At 46.2% G+C, this 20,813-nt stretch overlaps 1 protein-coding gene across 1 annotated transcript; it reads right to left on the reverse strand.

The window, feature by feature from the left end:
* Positions 1–8,615: 8,615 nt before the first annotated feature.
* Chp2 (calcineurin like EF-hand protein 2) lies at positions 8,616–11,632 on the reverse strand. Its single transcript, XM_032892725.1, has 7 exons — positions 11,329–11,632; positions 10,565–10,637; positions 10,379–10,459; positions 10,134–10,264; positions 9,924–9,985; positions 9,077–9,199; positions 8,616–8,896 (listed from the first exon to the last, which is right to left on the reverse strand). The coding sequence occupies exons 1-7, from the start codon at positions 11,393–11,395 to the stop codon at positions 8,843–8,845; spliced, it is 591 nt and encodes a 196-aa protein (XP_032748616.1). The 5' UTR covers positions 11,396–11,632; the 3' UTR covers positions 8,616–8,842.
* Between the last annotated feature and the right edge of the window lie 9,181 nt (positions 11,633–20,813).

Below are 20,813 nucleotides of genomic sequence, written 5' to 3' on the forward strand. Positions count from 1 at the left end.
TAAGCAGGCAGTCCTGGGTTAAATAAGAAAGCAAGCTGAGTGACCCAGAAGGATCAAGCCAGTAAGCAATATTCCTCTACGGGTCTGCTCCAGGTTACAGCTTTGAGCTCCTGCCCCAGCCTCCCTCAATTATAGACTGTAACCTATAAGAGAAAACAATCCCTTTCCTCCATAAGTTGCGTTTGCAGGTATTTTATCTCATGGATGGATGAACTAACACAGGTTTCTCCTGGCTGAGTGGAAGGAGGTGGCAGTGTACTGTAGCTCCCTGGTGTAGGGGTCAGCAGTGCCTCTCACACAGTCTCTGTACCTCCTTCACTGTTCACTCAGCTCACCCACGGGAGTTTCCAGGGAGCCGAGGGTTGTGAGAGAGAGGTGAATTCCTCCAGCGCCCTGGCATCTGGCATAGGACTGAGCATAAGAGAATCATCCCTCTCCCGAAAGGCCGAAAAAGCCAGGAGCCTGGCTTCCGGTTCTAACTTGGAGACCTTGACAACCGTTAGTTTGAATCTAAAATTTCCCTCGAAGGCTCATATTGAATACCTTCTCCCCAGCTGGTGGCACTATTTTAGGGAGCTGTGACGATTTAATGGAGTCAGGCCTGGCTGAGAGAAGCCAGTCGCTAGAAATGAGCCTTTGGAAGTTCTAATACAACCCCTACTTCCGGGCTATGCTTCCTGATCCACCATGATTGGGAGGAGCTACCACAATGTCTTCCCCACCATGATACAATGAGACCTTCTGAAACCATGAGCCAAAACAAATCTTTCCTCCCTTAAGTTAATTCTGTCAGGTACTTGGTCACAGCGACCTGAAACTGTAAGCAACATAGTTGCCCTGTTGTGCTAGCAGCATGCTGTCTCCCTGACTAAGACTACAGCGGGCAGCTGGGAGTGGAGGATCAGGAGCTCCCCCTGGGACAGCCGCTTCTCCCAGGACAGCCTGTGGGTGGCCCATCCTTTGCCACTGCTGTGGTGTTCAGCAGGAGGTTGAGAGGGTGGATTTTTGCATCCCAAAACTTGACCTGACTAAAAACTCACCAAGGTGTGAGGAGGAGTGACCAAACTCTCTAAGGAGGAATTTTTTTTAAAGATGGCGGAGAAGCCTGATGGCTTTGATTCGTAAGTAAACTTTATGAAATACGTTGCCACCCAAGCCCCAAAGTCCTAAAAGATGAACTTGCACTCATACATCTCAATGAGTAGGTCAAGGGAGAGGCTATGACATGAAGTCAGGTTTGGGCTCCTGAGGAAGGTGTGCAGTGCTCCGGGGTTCTGCAAAGCCTGTGTGTGAGGAGAAAGCTATGGCAGTCCCTCACAGGTGGCCTAAAAAGGGATATTGTTTGCCTTCCTAGTTGAGTGGCTGAGAATCTGCTGGAATAGGAACTAGACAGACCCTGTCAGGCGATCTTTAAAGGAAACGCTTCCCACTTGTTCACTGAAAAGGATCAGTGGGTTTATTTATGTTGGGTTTAGGGACCTTGATGGATGGGAGCATTGAGTGAAGGTTACAGCAGTGAGTTTGAAGACGCCTTCGATTTTCCCCCGGCTTGAGGGTAAGTGAAATAGAACTGTCAAATGGAGAAGATGTGGGAGTAGTCACCTGCCATAGCTTGGGTTTCATGCTCACTGCCCCATTTCAATTTACATTGAGCCAATTGCTGTTTTAATGGGAAGTCCACAGGATCTCATTTTATCAAACCAATTTGTAAGTGCCAAAGACCTACTTTAACATTCACTTTAATTTATTATTTATTATGTCAGAGACTCCGGCCGATACAGAATACTTGACAGTAATGAGGGCTGTGAATGGAAGTTTTGAACAAAGCTACAGTTAAATTGAAACAGATTCTACCTTTCTATTCCATTTTCACTTGCCTTTTTATGATTATTAAGTTGGGTTGGGGAGATATCTCAGTCAGTGAAGTGCTCCCCTGACAAGCATGAGGCCCTGAGTTAGAACCCAGGCATGGCACACTCTTGTAACCTCAGTATTGGGGAGGCAGAAGAGCCAGTTCCCTGGGGCCCACTGGCCAGCACACCTAGCCTACTTGGTGAGGCCTTGTTTCATAAAAAATAAAAGATAAATGGGTATCTCCTAAGGAATAACATTCAGAGTTGTCATGCTGGCTGATTTTTCTGTCAATGAGACACAAGCTTGGATCGTCTGGGTAGAAGACACCTTAACTGAGGAAACACCTCCATCAGACTGATCTGTAGGCAAGACTGCGGGGCATTTTCTTGATTAGTGATTGCTGTGGGTGGGTTCCACCCCCTCTGTGGATGGTGCCACTTCTGGGCAGGTGGTCCTGAGTTGTCTAGAAAAGCAAGCGGAGCAAACCACGAAGGACAAGCCAGTCAGGTAGCACTTCTCCACGGTCTGCTTCAGTTCCTGCCTCCAGGTTCCTGCCCTGCTTGAGTTCTTGTCTTGGCTTCCCTCAGTGATGATCAGGACAGCAAGCCAATAAACCCTTTCCACTCCAAGTTCCTTTAGGTCACGATGCTTTATTACAGCAACAAAAAAGGTGCTGACACAGTAGGAGAGTTGTCTTCCGACCTCCACATGCTTGTGACCTAACCCCCTTCTCCCCATCACTCACACACACACACACACACACATACACACACAAAAGCATACCCACACAGAGACACACATTAATAAAAGTATAATAAATATTTTATAAGAAACTAAAATAATATATTTGCTGATTGGTTTTTCATCAATTTGGCATGAATTAGAGTCATCTGGGAAGAAGGACGCTCAATCAAGAAAATGCCTTATACTGGCCTGTAGGCAAGTCTGTGGGCTATTTTATTGATTAGCAATTGATGTGGGAGGGCCCTTTCCACTGTGAGTGGTAGCACCCCTGGACAGGTGTTCCTGGGAAGTATTAGAAAGGAAGACAAACATAAGCCTAGAGACTAAGCTAGTAAACAGTGGTCCTCCCTGGCCTCTGCTTCAGTTCCTGGCCTGACTTCCCTCAGTGGTGGAGTGTGACCTGAGCATCCCTAGATGAAATAAAACTCTTTCCTCCTCAGATTGCTTTCAGTCGTGGGGTTGATCCTAGCAATAGGAAGCAGATGGAGACAATATACAACACACAGGTATTATTCCCCTGCTCCTTTGCCATTGTTGGTAAAGCCTAGTGATACAGTCTCAAGAACAAAACAGAGATCTGCATATCCAAGCTTCTCTTGCAGCTACAGAGTTCTAGGTCTGTATTGTCAAAGAGGATGCTCTTCCAGGAAAAGTCTTCCTCAGTGATCAATATAGAGGGAGGGACACAAAGGGTCTTTAGTTGCCCTAGCCATACACTCAAATGCACTATTATGCTTTGGATCACAGATGCCCCCAACAGTCCACATGTTGAAAAAGTGGCTGCAGCTGGGAGGCATTGAAACAATATTAGATCATCAGAACTCTGACCTAGTCAACGGACTGATCCATTGATAAATTCAAAATGTAATGGACTATTGGGAGGTACAGCCTGGTTGGAGGAAGTAGGTCACTGTGGTAATGCCCTAGAGGGGCGTATCTCACCCCCAGTTCTTGCTGTCTCCCTATTTCCCAGCCAGTGTGTAGTAAGTAGGCTGGTTCCACCACTCACTACCTGTCAAGATGCTCTGCCTACCACAGGCCCACAGCAACAGGGCCCAGCGGCTATGGGTAGAAATGTCTGGGACTGTCAGCCAAAGTCTGTCTTTCCTCCTTTTAAATGATGTTCTTGGGTGTCATGGCAGCAAAAACTGACCAATCTACACACGTTCTCAATGCTCTGTGAGTATGTGTGTTGAGAGTGACAGACGCTTTCGGGGACCAGGGACGTAGCACACCTGGGAATCAAAAGTTGATATGTTTGGAGACAGGAGATTAGAGCTTCTCTGGAACCCAAAATTATTTTTTTGAGTCATTCAATAACTTTTGGTCTGCCTATCATCAGAGACAGCTAAAAGTATGAGAGAAGAGTCTTAATGTCTTTAAGGCACCACTAGTCGGTAAGTCTTTTATTTGTGGGGGAAAACAAAACAAAACACAAAAAGTGTTTGCATGGTTCTCTACTGCGCTTACCTATGTGGTGTGCAACCTTCCTCTTCTAGTAACAGTGCCATGACATGACCTTGAAGAGCTAACACAGAGATTGCATTTAAAAGTCCAAGTGGGATTGACTGCAGTCCTCAAGTCTGCAGAGAACATGAGACTAGGTTTAGCCAACCAGAGTGCTCCACTTACCACACTACAGTGAGCAGGCAGCCCGGTGAGGTTCAGTTAGGCAGACCCAGTGGAGAGTGGAGGTGTTCCATTCTCTGAGATTGCTGCTTCAGACATGAGGCCAGCACAAGCTCTTGTCAGAGCTAAGAAATGAGAAGGCTCATTTCTGATGACGTCTTCAAGACTTTGGGACACTCCTCTTGCCTGGGCCACCTTTGGACTTACCTTTCAGTTTTCCAAACCAATAAATTTCTATTTTCATAGGCCAGGTAAGAGCTGAAGGAATTCTAATTGATCCAGGCCAGAGTCCGACCTTACAGAGTGTGAGCCTCGGCTGAGATAAAGCAGGGTCGGGGGAAGACAACACAGCATTCCTGCAGGGCACTGGCCCCCTCTCACAGAGCAGAAGCAAAGGCATGCTTGGGTACACACAGCCCAGCAGGTAGATAAAGGGACTTAGGTTTGAAAACTTTCATAGGCTTAAATGGCTAATCTTGACTGTGAGAGTTAGAATCAGTGTAGAAATAAATCTCTGGGCATGCCTCTCAGTGATTATCTAGATTAGGTGGACTGACGTGGGAAGACCCACCCTGAATGTTAATATTGTCCCATGGGCAGGGCTTCTGGACTAAATAAAATAATAGAGAACAATCTGAACACAGAATTCATCTCTCCCGGCTCCCTGCAGTTGCAGGGTGAGCGGCTGCCACGGGCCCCCACCATGGTGGACTGTGAGACACAGTAAACGCTTCTTTCCTTAGGCAGCTTGCAGTGTGAAACTCTAGGTACCTTAACTAAATCAAGCTGAGTTTAACAGTCTCTACTCCGTTGCCTCTTCAGAATCAATGCAGGCCGGTAGTTCAACACTAAGGGAGTTACGGCAGGGAGATTGGGAGTTTGAGGCTAACTTGGACTACCAAGAGAAGCCTAGTCTCAAAAAACAAAAACAAAAACAAAAATCCCTAACTAAATAAAGTAAGTAATTAAGGGATTCTGGAGTAGGTGAAAGTACTGAATGTTCAAGGATGAGACCCAGACAATGGCATCATTGTAAGAAAAAGAAAGTCCAGGTGCAATCCTGTATGTCCATAAGCCCAGTTTTTATGAGGCCAGGGACAGGAGCATTGTTGAGGCTTGCTGGCTGCCAGTCTACCTACAGATGCCAAGAGAGACTCTGTCTCAAGAGAATAAGCAGAGTCAGGGTGGAAAGGGTGCACGCCTTAAATCCCAGCACTCAAGAGGCAGAGGCACGCAGACTTCTGGGAGTTCAAAGCTAGGCTGGTCTACAGAGCGAATTCCTGGACAACTAGGGCTGCATGGAGATACCCCTTCTTGAAAAAAATTAAGAGATTTTGAGAGAGAGACAGAGAGAGAGAGATAGAGAGAGACAGAGAGAAAGAGAGAGAGACAGACAAGAAACAGAGACAGAGAGACAGAGAGACAGAGAGAGAGAGAGAGAGAGAGAGAGAGAGAGAGAGAGAGAGAGAACAAGCAGAAAGTTCTTATGGCCTGTATTCATGTATTTGTATAACTAACACATACATCAAATACATAAGAAAATGAAATGGAATCAATGTATTTTATCAGTGTCTTTTGGCTAGAACTTAAGAGAGCATTGAGCCTCCTTTTCTTTGAGAGGCAAAGTCAGAATTTAAGCTCTTCTCAGGGGTCATAAGCAGCAGGGCATCTACAGGATGCCACTGTCTCTGCTCTCCAGGGCTCCCCCACACAGGGCCCTACAAAGAAGGGGGCTTTCTACAGTCTCTACTGAAGGCAAGGCTATTGCCTCTTAAGAATCAGTGCAGGCGGGGTTGGGGATTTAGGCTCAGTGGTAGAGCGCTTGCCTAGCAAGCGCAAGGCCCCTGGGTTCGGTCCCCAGCTCGGAAAAAAAAAAAAAAAAAAAAAAAAAAGAATCAGTGGCTTGCGATCCAACACTAAGATAGTTGAAGCAGGGGGGCCGAAGATTTCCTCTTCGGGATAAGGAATAGGTTCTTCTAGACAATTCCAGAGCAGCTACAACTTCTCTAGCAGTCCCAGGGTAATACTGAGACAGTTCCAGTATCCTTCTGCTTTTCTCTGGAAAAGCCCCTCTCCTCTGATGCTAGGGTATTTTTGTTTGTTTGGTTGGTTGGTTTTGTTTTTGTTTTTGTTTTTCATTTATAGGACAAGCGGTTTCATTTAAAATTCAAATATATGCATTTTAAGTGGCTTTGCCACAGAAAAGAATTTTAGAATGAGCCAGTATAAAGCAGAATTGGAGTTTATTGAGAAGAGATTTTTTTTTTAAGATTTATTTACTTTATCTGTATGTGTGGGTTCTTCCCTGTTTATATGTGAAGCACATGCATCCTTGTGCCTGTGGAGGCTGCCAGAGTCTGGGATCCTCTGCAGCTGAAGTTGCAGGCTGTTGTGAGCTGCTATGTGCCCTCGAGAACTGAACTCAGATTCTCTGCAAGACAAGCAAGTGCTCTTAACTACTGTTCCAGCCCCTCTGAAAGACATTAAAAACAAAACAAAACTTCACAGGTTTAAGCAGAAGGTGAGAGGGTGTAATCAGAGTTCCGGGGAATCATTCAAGGTAACGATAAGAAACTCCCAGATGTGGGTGTGCACGTCTCAAGAAAGTCATGAGTAAGCGTCTTTATCACAGCCATTTTGGTGGCTTGAAAGTTACATCTTAAAAGGTTTATAAAGCATTTACATGAGATCATAGGGTGGTTCCTGAGGTACATGGGATAGGGCTACAGCTGATTACGGAAAACCTTAAGTCCCAGGAAGTTGACATGTATTTGCCATATAGCACGTAAAACCATAAGCAAAATTTTACAGTATCTCAGAGGCATCTGTGAAAGAGGAAACAATAATGAAAGGTCACACAGACTCAAGCTCTAAGCATTGTCTTAGTTAGAGATTGGCTGCTGTGAACAGACACCATGACCAAGGCAAGTCTTATAAGGACAACGTTTAATTGGGGCTGGCTTACAGGTTCAGAGGTTCAGTCCATTATCATCAAGGCAGGAGCATGGCAGCGACCAGGCAGGCATGGTGCAGGAGGAGCTGAGAGTTCTACATCTTGTTCAGAAGGCAAACAGGAGAAGACTGGCTCCCACTGGCCAGGAGGAGGGTCTCAAAGCCCACCCCTAGAGTGGCACACTCCCTTCAACAAGACCACGCCCACTCCGACAAGGCCACACCTCCTAATAGTGCCAAATGCTGGGCAAAGCAAACTCAAGCCACCACCAGCAAGTTTTGTTGCTATTTTAACACTTTTAAAAGTTTTTACTTCTATGTTTGTTTGTGACCGCTTGCCTGTATTTACAACATACATGCAGTACCCGTGAAGGCCAGAAAAGGGCATCAGATTCCCTGAAACTAGAGTAACAAGCTGTTGTGAGCCATCCAATATGGGCACTAGGAACTGAGCCTGGGTCCTCTGAAAGAGCAGTGAGTGCTCTTAAAGGTTGGCTCATCTCTCTAGTCCCTATTTTCACATTATTATTTGAAAAATCTCTATTTAAAAGCAGTAGTCTTTGAGTAGGAAAATTCCACAGCTTGAGATATATGTGTGTGTGTGTGTGTGTGTGTGTGTGTGTGTGTGTGTGTGTGTGTGTGTGTGTGTGTGTGTGTGTGTGTGTATATATATATATTTATATATATGGTATGTATACCACTATCTCTATATCTTGTGTCTGTGTGTATGTTTCTATTCTGCATCCATGTGACTTTTATGCTCTATTCTGCAGTCTGACAATGTTTGAACATCTTATCACGAACACAAAAAATTATTCTCCAAAGCTTGGAGTAACCATCCACTTTAGGAAAGTTTATTACTGTACCCCATCCTCCTTCCAGTCACCAACCCCATCACATTATCTTTCATCCAGGGATCAGAGAAAACCCATTCAAGGGGTCACATACCCTTAATTTGCTCAACCACGTAGTAAGGAGATGTATCATTCATGTTGCCTGAACAAAACCAACATAAGCACACACACACACACACACACACACACACACACACACACACACACACACACTTTTCTGATAACATTACTTCATTTTTCTTAAGGCAACCACCTCTCTATGCTAAGTCTTCCGGATTTATTCAGGGTTTGGAATTGTTATATGACACAGGCATAGCTTATTTAAATGTTCCATCTCCCCCCACCCCTTCCCTGAGATAGAGAAGAGCCCCCAGCTGGGTCAATGGTTCTGCTTGGTTGGCATTTCTGGAGTATGACATCCCGTCCTCTGGGTTAGAGGGCTAAGAGGATGTGGTCTCGACAGCTGTCGGCTCTTCGTACCCAAAGCATCCCGATGACACCATGCGTGTCCTTGGATCCAGCTGTGCATAAAGGCAACTACTTCCGGGCTGTCTAGTCACAGGCCCGTGTCATCCTTTTCCCTTTTTTATCTTGTCACTTTGGGTTGGCCTTTCAGCCACTTGCAACCAAATCACTGGCTGATTCACAAATCTGAGAGCAAATGAGACTTCAGCACACGCTCCTCCAATTCCCTTTCCTAACCTTAAACAAAGTTTCAGAGTAGAATATGGCTTGTGGGCTCCTGCTTCCAGAGGCCTGAGGATAAATCCCGAGTCCATAAATGTTTGCATGAGTCAAAGACACAGGGGTCACTTCAGGATCCGGATGCTCATCTTCTGCTCGATGTTCATTTTCTCTAAGGACTGGGGAGAGACGGGTGTGGTCAAGTCAAGAGGCTTGAGTCTCAACCTAGGTGTCTCATTCACCTCCTCCCTTGGAGTCCTTGCATCCCCCTGTATGCCCCAGGTCTCTCCCATCCTCCAGTGACTTGTATTTCCCATGCCTTGCTGTCCTAGGGACTCCTGATCTCAACTCCTCCTAACCTTGGCGAACTCCAGGAAGGACACGGCCCCATCCCCATCTTCATCGGCTTCCTGCACCGTTCGGTCTGTGATGCTCTCCAACTGCTCATCTGTCACCTGGACCCCAACCATGAGGCGGAGAACCTGGGAGGTGAGAGAAGAGGCAGTCATGGAGAAGAGCCACAGAAGCTGCTCCTTTAGCCCCAGCCCTCCAACCTCACCCCATAAGTTACAACCAAATTTTCTCACTCACTTTTCACCATCAGACCCAATTTCCCCTGTAGCCCGTAGCAAGCGCCTGCCACTGCATGGCTGTCCAGTCTTCCATATGATTCTACCTCACACTCCGACAGTGCTCACCTGCAGCTGAACCTTATAACCCAATCGACGTCCATCCTCCACTCAACAACACCTTCCCCTCCACCCTAACTTTATCATCTGTCCCAGAGTCTTGGCACTACTGACATTTGGACCTAGATAACTCCTTGATGTGGAAGGCTGTCTAGGTGTTTGGGTGTGTATAGAAGTCTTGCTGGCCCATTCCGGATAAACGTCAAGTGTGTGATCTCTTCCCGGTAATGACAACCAAGGATCTTATGTACTAGCGAGAAGCCGAATTACGCCTATGTTGGGATTCCGAACTCTGTTCCCAGTCTCATACCTACTTACTCCCCACCCCTTGTCCTTAACTAACCGAACCCCAACCCCATCCAATCCCAGATCTTACCTAACACATAATCAACTGCAACCCCAGTCATCACACACACACACACACACACACACACACACACACACACACACACACACACCTCCATTTAACCATCTTGCCCTACCCACATCACATCTGATGTACCCATGGTCTTCTGACCTGTAGCATTTCATTCCTGGAGATCTTCCCATCCCGATCCAGATCATAGAGCTGAAATGCAACTGGGAAAAGAGAGGGGAAGAGGAAGTGAGCTTCCCTGAGCTGATATTAAGTCCTCACCAGGCACACAGGGGGAGTTAGAGGTTCCCGGGTCTCTCCTGGTATGGATAAATCTGGAGGGTCTCACTTGGGCAGGTCTCACACACTCACAGCGCAGTTTATTCATTCTGCTGTTTAGGGGTTCAGGTTGCTTGGGGTCTCGGAGTGTGGCATCGTCTTCATCTATAGGTCGAAAATAAGCCAGGACTCTGGCAAAGCCTGCGAAATACACTCTCTGACTCCTATAGGGACAAGGATGGAGAAGGGCAATGGTCACCCAGACTGCCACCATCTGTAGCATCGCTTTGCCACCCACACCCACCTCCCCTCTGGTCAGGCAGTGGACACTCACTCACCCATTGGGGAAGAAGCTGTCTATAATGCGGTCACCCAGGGGGTTCACAGCCAGCGCTCCAATCTGCTGGAGGTCTAGGCGGCTGTGAAGACAGCACAATGAAAGCAAAGGAGGCAGATGGAGGTGTCAGTGAGGAGGGTGGGGACAGAAAAGCAGAGGCAAAAGATCTTAGATCTCTTCTACTCACCTCAGGAAGCCCTTTTCCTCCCTGTCTAGGGCTTGGAACCTGTGGTAGAGACGGAGCAGGCTAGCTTGGGAGACTGCGGAGAGAAGAAGGTGGGGATGAGCCCTCAGAGGACTCGCAGGTCCTTACTGCCAGATCCCGTGTGCCTTGGGTGCGCTTCAGGGGACCCAAGGGGATGTGGGCAGGAAATGAGAATAAGAGGGTTTATTCGCATCTCTAACCTCCCCCTACACCCTTCAACATAACAGGGAACAGGGTCATCTATCTCCCCATCCTCAGCGCGACTTCAACCATAAGAAAGAGGCAGATGGATGGGGATGAGAGTCGTTACCCTTGCATGACCATGTGTGGAGTCGACTCGGCTGGAGGGAGCTTGACTCAAGGAAATACTAGGTTGGAGAACCCAGGAGGTTCTCAGAGTCCAGGCATCAAAAGCAGCCCCCCTGCATCCGTCCTCAGCTCTGCCTTCAGTCTCCATCCGAGCCCAAGGACACCTGAGTGAATCTGGTCCATCAACCCGGACTGCCTCAAACTTGACTCTTAAGTACCTTGCGATTCTGAACAATGGGCTCTCAGTTTCCCAGCTCCAGAGGTGCAAATTCCCAGACTCACACTCCAAGCCCTCTAAGTCTCTGCGATCTGGAATACTCAAGCTACATTCTGGTGACCCCCTACACTACTCTAAAACTCCTCCTGTCCCCGCCCACGTACTACTGAGCTGCGCTCACCACCACCACCACTACCACCACCACCACCCTCACACTCACAGCCCGTCTCTCTGCGAATTTGGTCCACATCAGGAATGAGCGCGACGTGAGAGCTCCGTGAGCCCATGGCAAAGCCACAGAAGGAGACGAACAGCCAAACGAACCAGGCGTCCTCTCCTTCCTCTCCTCCCGTCCAAAGGCGCGGCTGCCCAGTGGCCCCAGAGCCGAAGGTCACCGGCCTGGAGAGCAGCCAGAATCCAGGCGTTTTTTGCCTGCCACCTACAATCCTGGAGAACAGAAAACAATGCCCGGGGTAGCGGGTCAGAGGGGAAGGCTAAGAACAACTGGTCGTTTCAGCCTGAGATTGAGGTCGCCAGCGGCTGAGCGACGCCAGGGCCCCGCCTTCCTCACGCCTGTGAGCCAGTTTTTGCTCAATACTCCCTAGATACAAGCCTACCTCCTCCATGGGACCTCCCAGATCTGCTCACCCAGTGCTCTCACTCGGTTTTAAGTCCTGCTGGGCGGGATGAAGATTTTCTTCTAGGGAGCGGAAGAGGGGGCAGGGGGAGTGTTCGGCTCCCTGGGCAGGAGGAATGGTGATGGGAAAGTCCGGGCTCCACTAAATGGGACAGCAGAGACAGGAATCCCAACTACTCTCTCCTTATGCTACACAAGGGCACGAAGTTTTATCTATGTACGAGTATCGTGTGGTTGAACTAATTCTTAAGATCCACAAAGCCTCGTAACACCTGCACTGAGGACGCTGGTGCCGGAAATTAGCCATGAGTGGGTGGCTACTCTGAGCTACATGAGTCCTAAGCCAACCTGGGCTTCCTTGTTTGACCTTATCTCAAAACAAACAGAAGTGTAAGATTTATCCCAAATCCAAACTCCTGGATTCTCTCAGAAATCAGAAGTTCTGGGGCTAACTTTGCGGCTGAGTGGAACGGATTGCTTGCCAATACAAACCCAAGGCCGTGGGTCTGACACAGCACAGTGGGTTGAGGAAATTCCTAGACGGTTCTGCTATCTCTAACGAGAGGCTCTTTGCCACGGTGCCCATACAATCCATGTTCACTCTCCCAGTGTGCCCTATGGGCCCGATAGAACAACAGGTGTGTAACCACTTAGGCTTCTGACCAGTACCAGCACCCGCAAGCTGAAGTCTGTGACCTGGCTTAAAATACTAGACAGTCGCCTCACTGGTGGCACATCCACATAGCATTCTGTCAGAAAGTAAGCATCCCAAGAGGATCGACTGAGACAGAAATAAAGAAGCAAAGGCCAGTCATGAAGAACCTTTGTCTAGATCAAATAGTCAGTGTAACACCTCAGACCAATACACTAGAGCTCAACATGGAGAATTTACAAATTTAGGGGCCGTACAAGAACAAACTTGGGCTGGAGAGATGGCTCGGTGGTTAAGAACACTGACTGCTCTTCCAGAGGTCCTGAGTTCAATCCCCAGCAACCACATGGTGACTCACAACCATCTGTAATGAGATCCGACACCCTCTCTGGTGTGTCTGAAGACAGCAGCAGTGTGCTCACACACATAAAATAAATAATTCTAAAACAGAACGAACTTAACACAACCTGAACTGTGGACAGGAACTTGGTGACATTCAATAAAATATTTTTAAAAGAACCAAGGCCAAATTCCAGGTTGACTCTCCCCTAGGCTTGTTTTGAACAACAACATACGTGGCAGAATACACACAGGCATAGGATGGGGCCTTGTGCTGATACTTAGAAAGCCTCCTGCTGACACTTTAATACCCCACGTGAACACGAGCAGGGGTGCCCTTTAACATTTCTACTTTGGATCCGTTTATTATCTATTAAGATGATGTTAATAATAAAGCCCTCTCCTCGATTTCTGTGATAGGTGAGGGATGAATGCGTGGCGAGCTCAAGGCAGGACATTGCACATAGTAAGAAGCAAACAAACACAAAGGCAGTAATGTAATAGGCTCCACAGAGCAGCAGAGTCCTTTTCCTTCTGTGCATGCATACAGGCTTCAAGGGGCAAATGGTAACAGCATTTCATACATTGAGTTAAAAAATGTTTCAAAGCATTTTACTCATGTTATTACTTGACCACTAGTGTGGGAAACATAGATAATAGTTAACTGAATCCTTATTGTATCTAAAATATTGCAGAGTACAAACAGATAATTTTACAACATTTCTTTATTACAACTTTATTTCAAATGATTGTTCCAGCACTTCTTTCTTCCTCTTCCTTTTTTTTTTTTTTTTTTTTTTTTGTCTCCTGAATTTTCTAAAATAACAACTTGTTAGTCATCACATAGTACAATATTCAAAATCAGTACAAGTTTCAGTGGACATAAATTCTAATTAAAACAGTAACAAGGCTTCACCCAGTGCGCCTGGGTTTTGCTATGCGCTCTCTGGGTCTTTGCTGGACTACGCACTGTCATGTGTTTTGTGAATTGCTGAAAAGCACGCTGCCCTATTTCCTACAGCTATATGGGAACACCTCACTCTGAGTCATTAATAAAGGAAAAAGAGGTTAGGGCTGAGGAGATGGCTCAGCAGTTTAGAGCACCTGCTCTTTCAGAGGATCCAAGTGCAGTTCCCAGCACCCACATGATGGTTTAAAACTGTGTGTAGCTTGAGGCACCAGGGACCCAATGCCTTCTTCTGGCTTTGGGGGACCCAGTCATGCTTGTGGTACACAAACCTACACACAAAAATAAATTAAAATTTTTTTAATTTAAAAAATAAAAATAAAAAATAAATAAAAATTAAAAATAATTAAAAATAATTTTAAAAAGTTAAAAGTGCTGGAGAGACGGCTCAGTGGTAAAGAGCACTGACTGCTCTTCCAGAGCCATTGAGTTCAAATCCCAGCAACCACATGGTGGCTCACAACCATCTGTAATGAGATCTGATGCCCTCTTCTGGTGTGTATGAAGAAAGTGTGTACTTATATATAATAAATAAATCTTTTAAAAAAATAAAAAATAAATTTAAAAAGAAGAAAGGACAAAAATTTAGGTGGGGTGCAGTATTCCACACCTTTAATTCTAGCAGACAGAGGCAGAGACAGGTAGATCTCTGTAAGTTCAAAGCCAGCCTGTTTTATACATCCAAGCCAACCATGTATACATGGTGAGAACATGTCACAAAGATAAATCAATCAGTTAAGGTGAAGTGGTGCACACCCATAGTCCTAGCACATGAAAAGCTGAGGCACTATCCATAGTTAAGGGCTAGCCTGAGCTACATAGTGAATTCCAGGCCAGCCTGGGCAACAGAGTGAGCTCCTAACTTAAAAAATATAAAAGGAATAAAGAAGAAAAAAAAAAACAAGACGAAAGGTTCATTCAGCTCTGGACTAGGAAAGTAAGGATCAGGTGGCTTTGTCAGGAGTGTCCTTGATGGGGAAGTCTCTCTGCAGAGTCCTACACAGCTCAGGGCATCACATGACCAGTCCAACAGAGTATCCCAGCTTGGTGCTCTTGTGTTCTCATAAAGCCACAGACCCAGCCTAGACTGGTGTGGTAGGCCTCTCATCCTAGCCACTCAGAAGGCTGGGGCAGAAGGATTACAAGTTCAAGGCCTCCCTGTGCTACAAAATGAGCTCAAGGCCAGGCAGGGCAACTTAGACACTGGTCCAACATTTAAAAGTAGGGGACTGGCTCAGTGGGTCAGAGTACTTGTGTGTAAAAGTGAAAGCTTGAATTTGACCCTCTAACATTCCCTAAAATGCTGAGCATGGCTACACCTGCTCATGCTTGCTCAAACATGCACACATGCACGCATACATACTCAGAGAGAGAGAGAGAGAGAGAGAGAGAGAGAGAGAGAGAGAGAGAGAGAGACTTTATTTAATTTTCTTCTGTAAGGTAAAAGCTGGGTGGAGGATGAAGCTTTGGGATAGAAGAGAGCTTCTAACCTGTCGCCCTAGGTTCAATCCTCACACTGCCATAACAGGTATCCAGTTTTGAAACTACCCTAGCGTCATCCTATCCGCATCTATACACAGATTCGTAGGGACAGTGTGCATGGATTTTGTTACCATTTGGGAAAGAGAGAAACAGTCTATTAGTCTCCAGCCTGAGACAGAGGCTTAACTCCAAAGAGACCTGAAAATATTGATCAGAAAAGTGCTTGCTTCGCTTTCAGACTAAATAACTGACAGAAAGGACACTGAGTTCCCTTTCCGATGTCCCCCAGGGACTAAAGAATGTGGGAAGCTACCCTCCTCCCCCGACAAGGCCCAGCAACACTCCAGGCCAGAGCTGGGAGTCAAGTTGAGCCCAGGAAGGAATGAGTCCCTGATCCTGTGCAGTAGAAACCTCCAGCAGGGTAAGAAGGGGTTTCCAGCCTTGCTCTCTGAGTCAACGTTCTGCTCAAGTAAGTCATCCTAGTACAGTGACAAGCCCATATGCACAACCGTCCCCAGGCCTCAAGGGAACCCAGTGCTCCTGCTTCATGTAAGCAAATGGGATTTACACCAACCCCATACTGTGCATGCAACATCTGTCCAGTTGTTTAGGGAATATTTCTGAAGAACCTATTAGACGTGCTTCAGTGTGTGTGTGTGTGTATGTGTGTGTGTGTGTGTGTGTGTGTGTGTGTGTGTGTGTGTGTGTGTTTGTGGGTATGGAAACGAGAGTCTTGTCGACCTCTGAGCTACATCCTCAGCTAAAGATTTTTGTTGTTTTATTTTGAGGTTTGCTAACTTCGGCAGGCAAAATGGCTTAACAATTAAAGGCACTGGCTGCCAAGCCTGAAGACCTGTGTTTGAATACCAGAAGGCACATGGTAGAAGAAAACCAACTCCTGGAACTATTTCTCTTATATCTGCATGTATACAGTGCCCTTACACACACATTCATACAATTTTAATTTTTTTGTTTAAGATTTATTTATTTTATGTGCATTAGTGTTTTGCCTGTGTGAGAGTGCCAGATTCCCTGGAATTGGAACAGACAGCTGTGAGCTGCCATGAAGGTGCTGGGAACTGAACCCAGGTCCTCTGGAAGAGTGGCTAATGCTCTTAACCCATCTCTTCAGTCTTCAATTTTTATTTTTTAAGTTACCAGCTGTCTTAGGGTTTCATCGCTGTGAAGAGATGCCATGACCAAGGTAACTTTTATAAAGGACAACATCTAATTGAGGCTGGCTTAAAGTTTCAGAGGTTCAATCCACTATCATCATGGTAGGAGGCATGGCAGTTCTAGAAGGAGCTGAGTGTTCTATGTCTTGATCAAAGGCAGCCAGAAGGAGACTGTCTTCCGCAGACAGCCAGCAGGAAGGTTTCATTCCACAGTAGGCAGAGCTTGAGCATAGGAGCCCTCAAAGCCCAGCTACACTGTGACACACTTCACCTAACAAGGCCACACCTCCTCCAGTAAGGCCACACCTCCTGATAGTGTCCCATCCCGTGGGCCAAGCATATTTAAACCACAACACCAGCCATGCTCGACGAAGTTCCAGTTAGGAAAACAAATGCTCAAGAACATTCAGGAAAACATAAAACTCTTACCACTCAATAAACAGCCCAACATAAAAATGGACAGAGAACTGGAATAGAAGTTTCTTCAAAGAAGGCGTGTGAGTGTTCAGATAAATGGAGAAAAAGATTCTCAACATCACTGACCTTCAGAGGGTGAAGAAGCAAGCCACAGTGAGATATCACTTCACGCTTACTGGAATGATTAGAATCAAGATCAACAAAAACAAAAGAAAGCCACAAGTCTCAGAGAGGAGGTGAAGAAATCAGAGACCTCATGCATTGCTCATAGAAGACAAAATGGTGCGGCTGGAGAGGTGGCTCAGTGGTTAAGAGCACCGACTGCTCTTCCAGAGGTCCTGAGTTCAATTTCCAGCAACCATTTGGTGGTTCACAACCATCTGTAATGGGATCTGGTGTGTCTGAAGACAGCTACAGTGTACTTGTATACATAAATTAAATAAATAAATCTTTAAAAAAAAAAAAAAGAAGACAAAATGGTGCAGACATCATGGACAACAACTTCGAGATTTCCTAGTAAGTAAAAACTATCACATGCTCTAACAATCCTCTCCTAAGTACATATACAAAAGAATTGGAAAACATAAGTTCATTAGTCAGTGGGCAGATTCCTAACAACAAATAGAGGTACCACATGACCCAACTTTACCGTCCCCCAGGTATTTTTGCCTATAGGAGTCTTGAACCAGTTCATCACAGAGATGCTTGCACATCTGTATTGATTGGTACACTGTTCACAAAAGCCAGTATGGGAGCCAGCTTGGGCGTCCATCAACACATGAGGATGAAGACAATGTGGTGTGTATGTATACAAGGGAATTTCATTCAGCCATAAGAAAAATGATACCATTGCATTTGCAGGAAAGTGGGCGAAACTGGATGTCATTATGTGCAATAAGATAACCCAAGCGCAGACAGGCAAGTGCTGCATGTTTCTTATATTTATTATTTGCTTGTTTAGTGTGGGGCCATTGTATGTACATGAAGAGTGATGATGACTTGGATCAAGCCATGAGGATCAAGCCAGTAAGCAGCATTCCTCCATGGCCTCTTCTTCAGTTCTTGCCCTAACTCCCTTCAGGGATGGATTGGAACCTGGAAGCATGAGATGAAATGGTTCCTTTCCTCCTTCAGTTGCTGTTGACCATGTTCTCTATCACAGCGATCGAACCCTTTTGGTCTTCGATGCCTTTCATTTCGAGTTCTATTTCCCAAATGACCTTTTAAAATTCTTCTTTGATGATCTCATACACGAATACCTACATTTTATCCATCCCCTATGCCACTCCGCCCCTCTCATTCCCCTCCATGTCTTGCTCAGCTTTCTTATAGCACCCAGGGCCACCTCTCATCCCCTTCTCTGTCACACTGAATCTCTTCCACCCAACTAGTTCCCACCTGCTTCTAGGTCTTTCCCTGTGTGTGTGACCACCAAGTTACTTGCATGAGCGTGAGGGTCGGGGTTAGTTGTAGGAACATGGCAACTTAGGAGTGGCTACACCACTGAAAGAAATGCCACCCCTTTCCCAGCACCCCTTAACTTGTCCACAGTCCCTCAGTGAAGAGTGGGGCCTGGTGAGCCCAAGCATGGTGAAATGGGCAGGGGTCCAATCTTGTGAGGCAACAACAGTTGCAGTGGGTTCATGAACAGATTGGCCATGACGTGTCAAAGGACACGGATTCACAGCGCTCCCTCCCAGGCCCTGCCTCCTACATGCTTCCCGCCCACTTGTCACGATGTCTCTTGAGCCTCAAAGGAACATTCCACGACCCCTTATTCCCTGTTCTTTGACCAGCTGCGAGTCAATGCATTAACCACCATCCACCACAGAAAGAAGCGTCTCTGCTGGAAACATACTAAATGGGATGTGGTGGTGGTTGCACATCTGCGAACATATAAATATCCGTTAACTGTAAGTGGGAGAATCACACAGTATGGAAATTATATTGCAATACAGTTGTTTTGTGATAATAGCTAGAAGAGCTCTGGAAATGAAAGAACTAAAGATGAATTTGTTCACGTGTATTCTTTTTTTTATTATTGTTATTATTTAGTTTTCAACACAGGGTCTCACTATGTAGCCTTGGTTGTCCTGGAACTCTGTAAACCAGGCTAGCCTCAAACACTGAGATCCATCTACCTCTCCCTAAAGCATGTGCCACCACATGGCACATATGGATTCTAAAACATGCTAGGGAAAAGAGTCACCTATGCTGTAATGGTGTCGGAACAAACAGGAAAAACAGACAAGAAGGCTCAGAGGTGAAGAGCGCCAACTGCTCTTATAGAAGACCCAGGTTTGTTTTCCAGCATGCACATGGTGGCTCACAGCCCTCTGCAATCCAGTTCCAGGGGATGAGACGCCCTTTTCTGGCCTCCTCAGGTACTAGGTACTTGTGCGATGCACAGACATACAAGCAATGCATGCACGTACACGTACACGTGCACATAAAATAGTCATAAATGGTTTTTAAAAGAAATGGGCAAAAAAGTCAGATCCAAATACACACGAGAGTTTGTCAAGTAATTTAAAGTAGCACCTTAAAACAGGCAGCCGGCTGGAGAGACGGCTCAGTGGCTAAGAGCACTGACTGCTCTTCCGGAGTACCTGGGTTTGATACCCAGCACTCATGTGGTGGTCTACAACCATCTGTAACTTCAGTTCCAGAGAATCCAGTGGCTTCTTTCCATGAGCAGCAGACACACATATGTTCATGCAGGATAAATACTCACACATATAAAATAAATAAATATTTTTAAAGCAGTGGGGAAAATGGGAGTTATTTTTAACTCACATTTTAGTACATCTGTCTTCATGAGGAAGCTGTGCCCTTAAGATCTTAGACCGAATAAGCAGAGATTTAAATGCAAAATCAAACTAGATAAAGACAGAAGAAATCAGCTCTATTTTGTTAGTATTGAACAAGAACGGGACTTGCTAAATGTAAAACAGAACAGAAATCAGAAAAGATTAGTAAATTTGACTATTGAAAATGTAAAACTCTGTATACTGTATATGTGTGATATGTGTTGCAATATATACGTAGTCAAAATACAACACTGGTGTAAATATTCAGCTGTGATGCAGGGTAAAATGCGATCTAATGGAAAGAAATGGATATAAAATGTGTACGAGGGTGAACTTAGTGAGGGGAGGTAGGAATCAAACCCCTGTCTTCTGCAACAGCAGCAAGCATCCTTAGCCACTTAGCCATCCCTCCAGCCCCTGGAATGCTTTCTCCGATGCAGACTGAAAGCACCCATCTCCCCTCTTTGTTTACTAACACCAGTCTTTGTACCGCAGGCCATGGTGGAAGTGGGTTCCCACGGGAGTCGGCTTTCTCTACAGATCTGTGCTTGGCAACGGACACAATGTCCTTTTTTCTGACTTCAGTATAAGCCGGAACCCTGCCAGGCATACTGGCTAGAGTGCCTTGGGGCATTTTGGGTGGCAATGGAGATAACGGCTTCACCAGGAGGACTGAGCCATCTCTCTGCTGAAACTTAAGGAAGGAGAAGAGTCTCTGAACCAACAGGCTGGCACGGGGTGCGAATGAGGACTAAAGGAGTCATCGCAGGACAGAGTAGGGATGCTATGGGGCTCAGGGAGTCCTCCCTGGGAGCACGGAAACAATGAAAACACAGTCATGTGGCAACTTGTGCACCCATGCATACAGCCTCAGTTTATGGCAGCTAGCAGTGGGAACAATGATGACTTCCCAGCGCCTCTTCCCTGTTTTCAGACAGGGTCTCACTATGTACCCCAGCTGACCTGGAACTTGCTCTGTAGACCAGGCTGGCCTGGAACTCACAGAGATCCAGCTGCTTCTGCCTCCTAGAGGCTGTGATCGAAGATGTGAGCTACTGTACTGGGAGGAGGCCTTTTTATAAGGATCCTGATGCTATGGTGGCCTCCAAATGCTGTCTGATGGAGGCTTAGTGCTTCTGAGACAGCACAGACACCTTGGGAGGTGGAACCTAGAGATAGCAAGTTAGATCATGGAGGTGTGCCCTTGGAGGGGTACTGAGAGCCCG

The sequence above is a fragment of the Rattus rattus genome, chromosome 2 (genome assembly GCF_011064425.1).
Source record: "Rattus rattus isolate New Zealand chromosome 2, Rrattus_CSIRO_v1, whole genome shotgun sequence".
Classification (NCBI taxonomy): domain Eukaryota; kingdom Metazoa; phylum Chordata; class Mammalia; order Rodentia; family Muridae; genus Rattus; species Rattus rattus.

What these genes read in the sequence shown, in the direction of transcription:
- Chp2 (XM_032892725.1), bottom strand. Translation starts at nt 11,395, where the DNA reads ATGGGCTCACGGAGCTCTCACGTCGCGCTCATTCCTGATGTGGACCAA. An exon ending in AATTCGCAGAGAGACGGGCT is followed by an intron (nt 10,638 to 11,328) that starts GTGAGTGTGAGG and finishes TTCTCTCCGCAG; the next exon opens with TCTCCCAAGCTAGCCTGCTC. An exon ending in GAGGAAAAGGGCTTCCTGAG is followed by an intron (nt 10,460 to 10,564) that starts GTGAGTAGAAGA and finishes CTGTCTTCACAG; the next exon opens with CCGCCTAGACCTCCAGCAGA.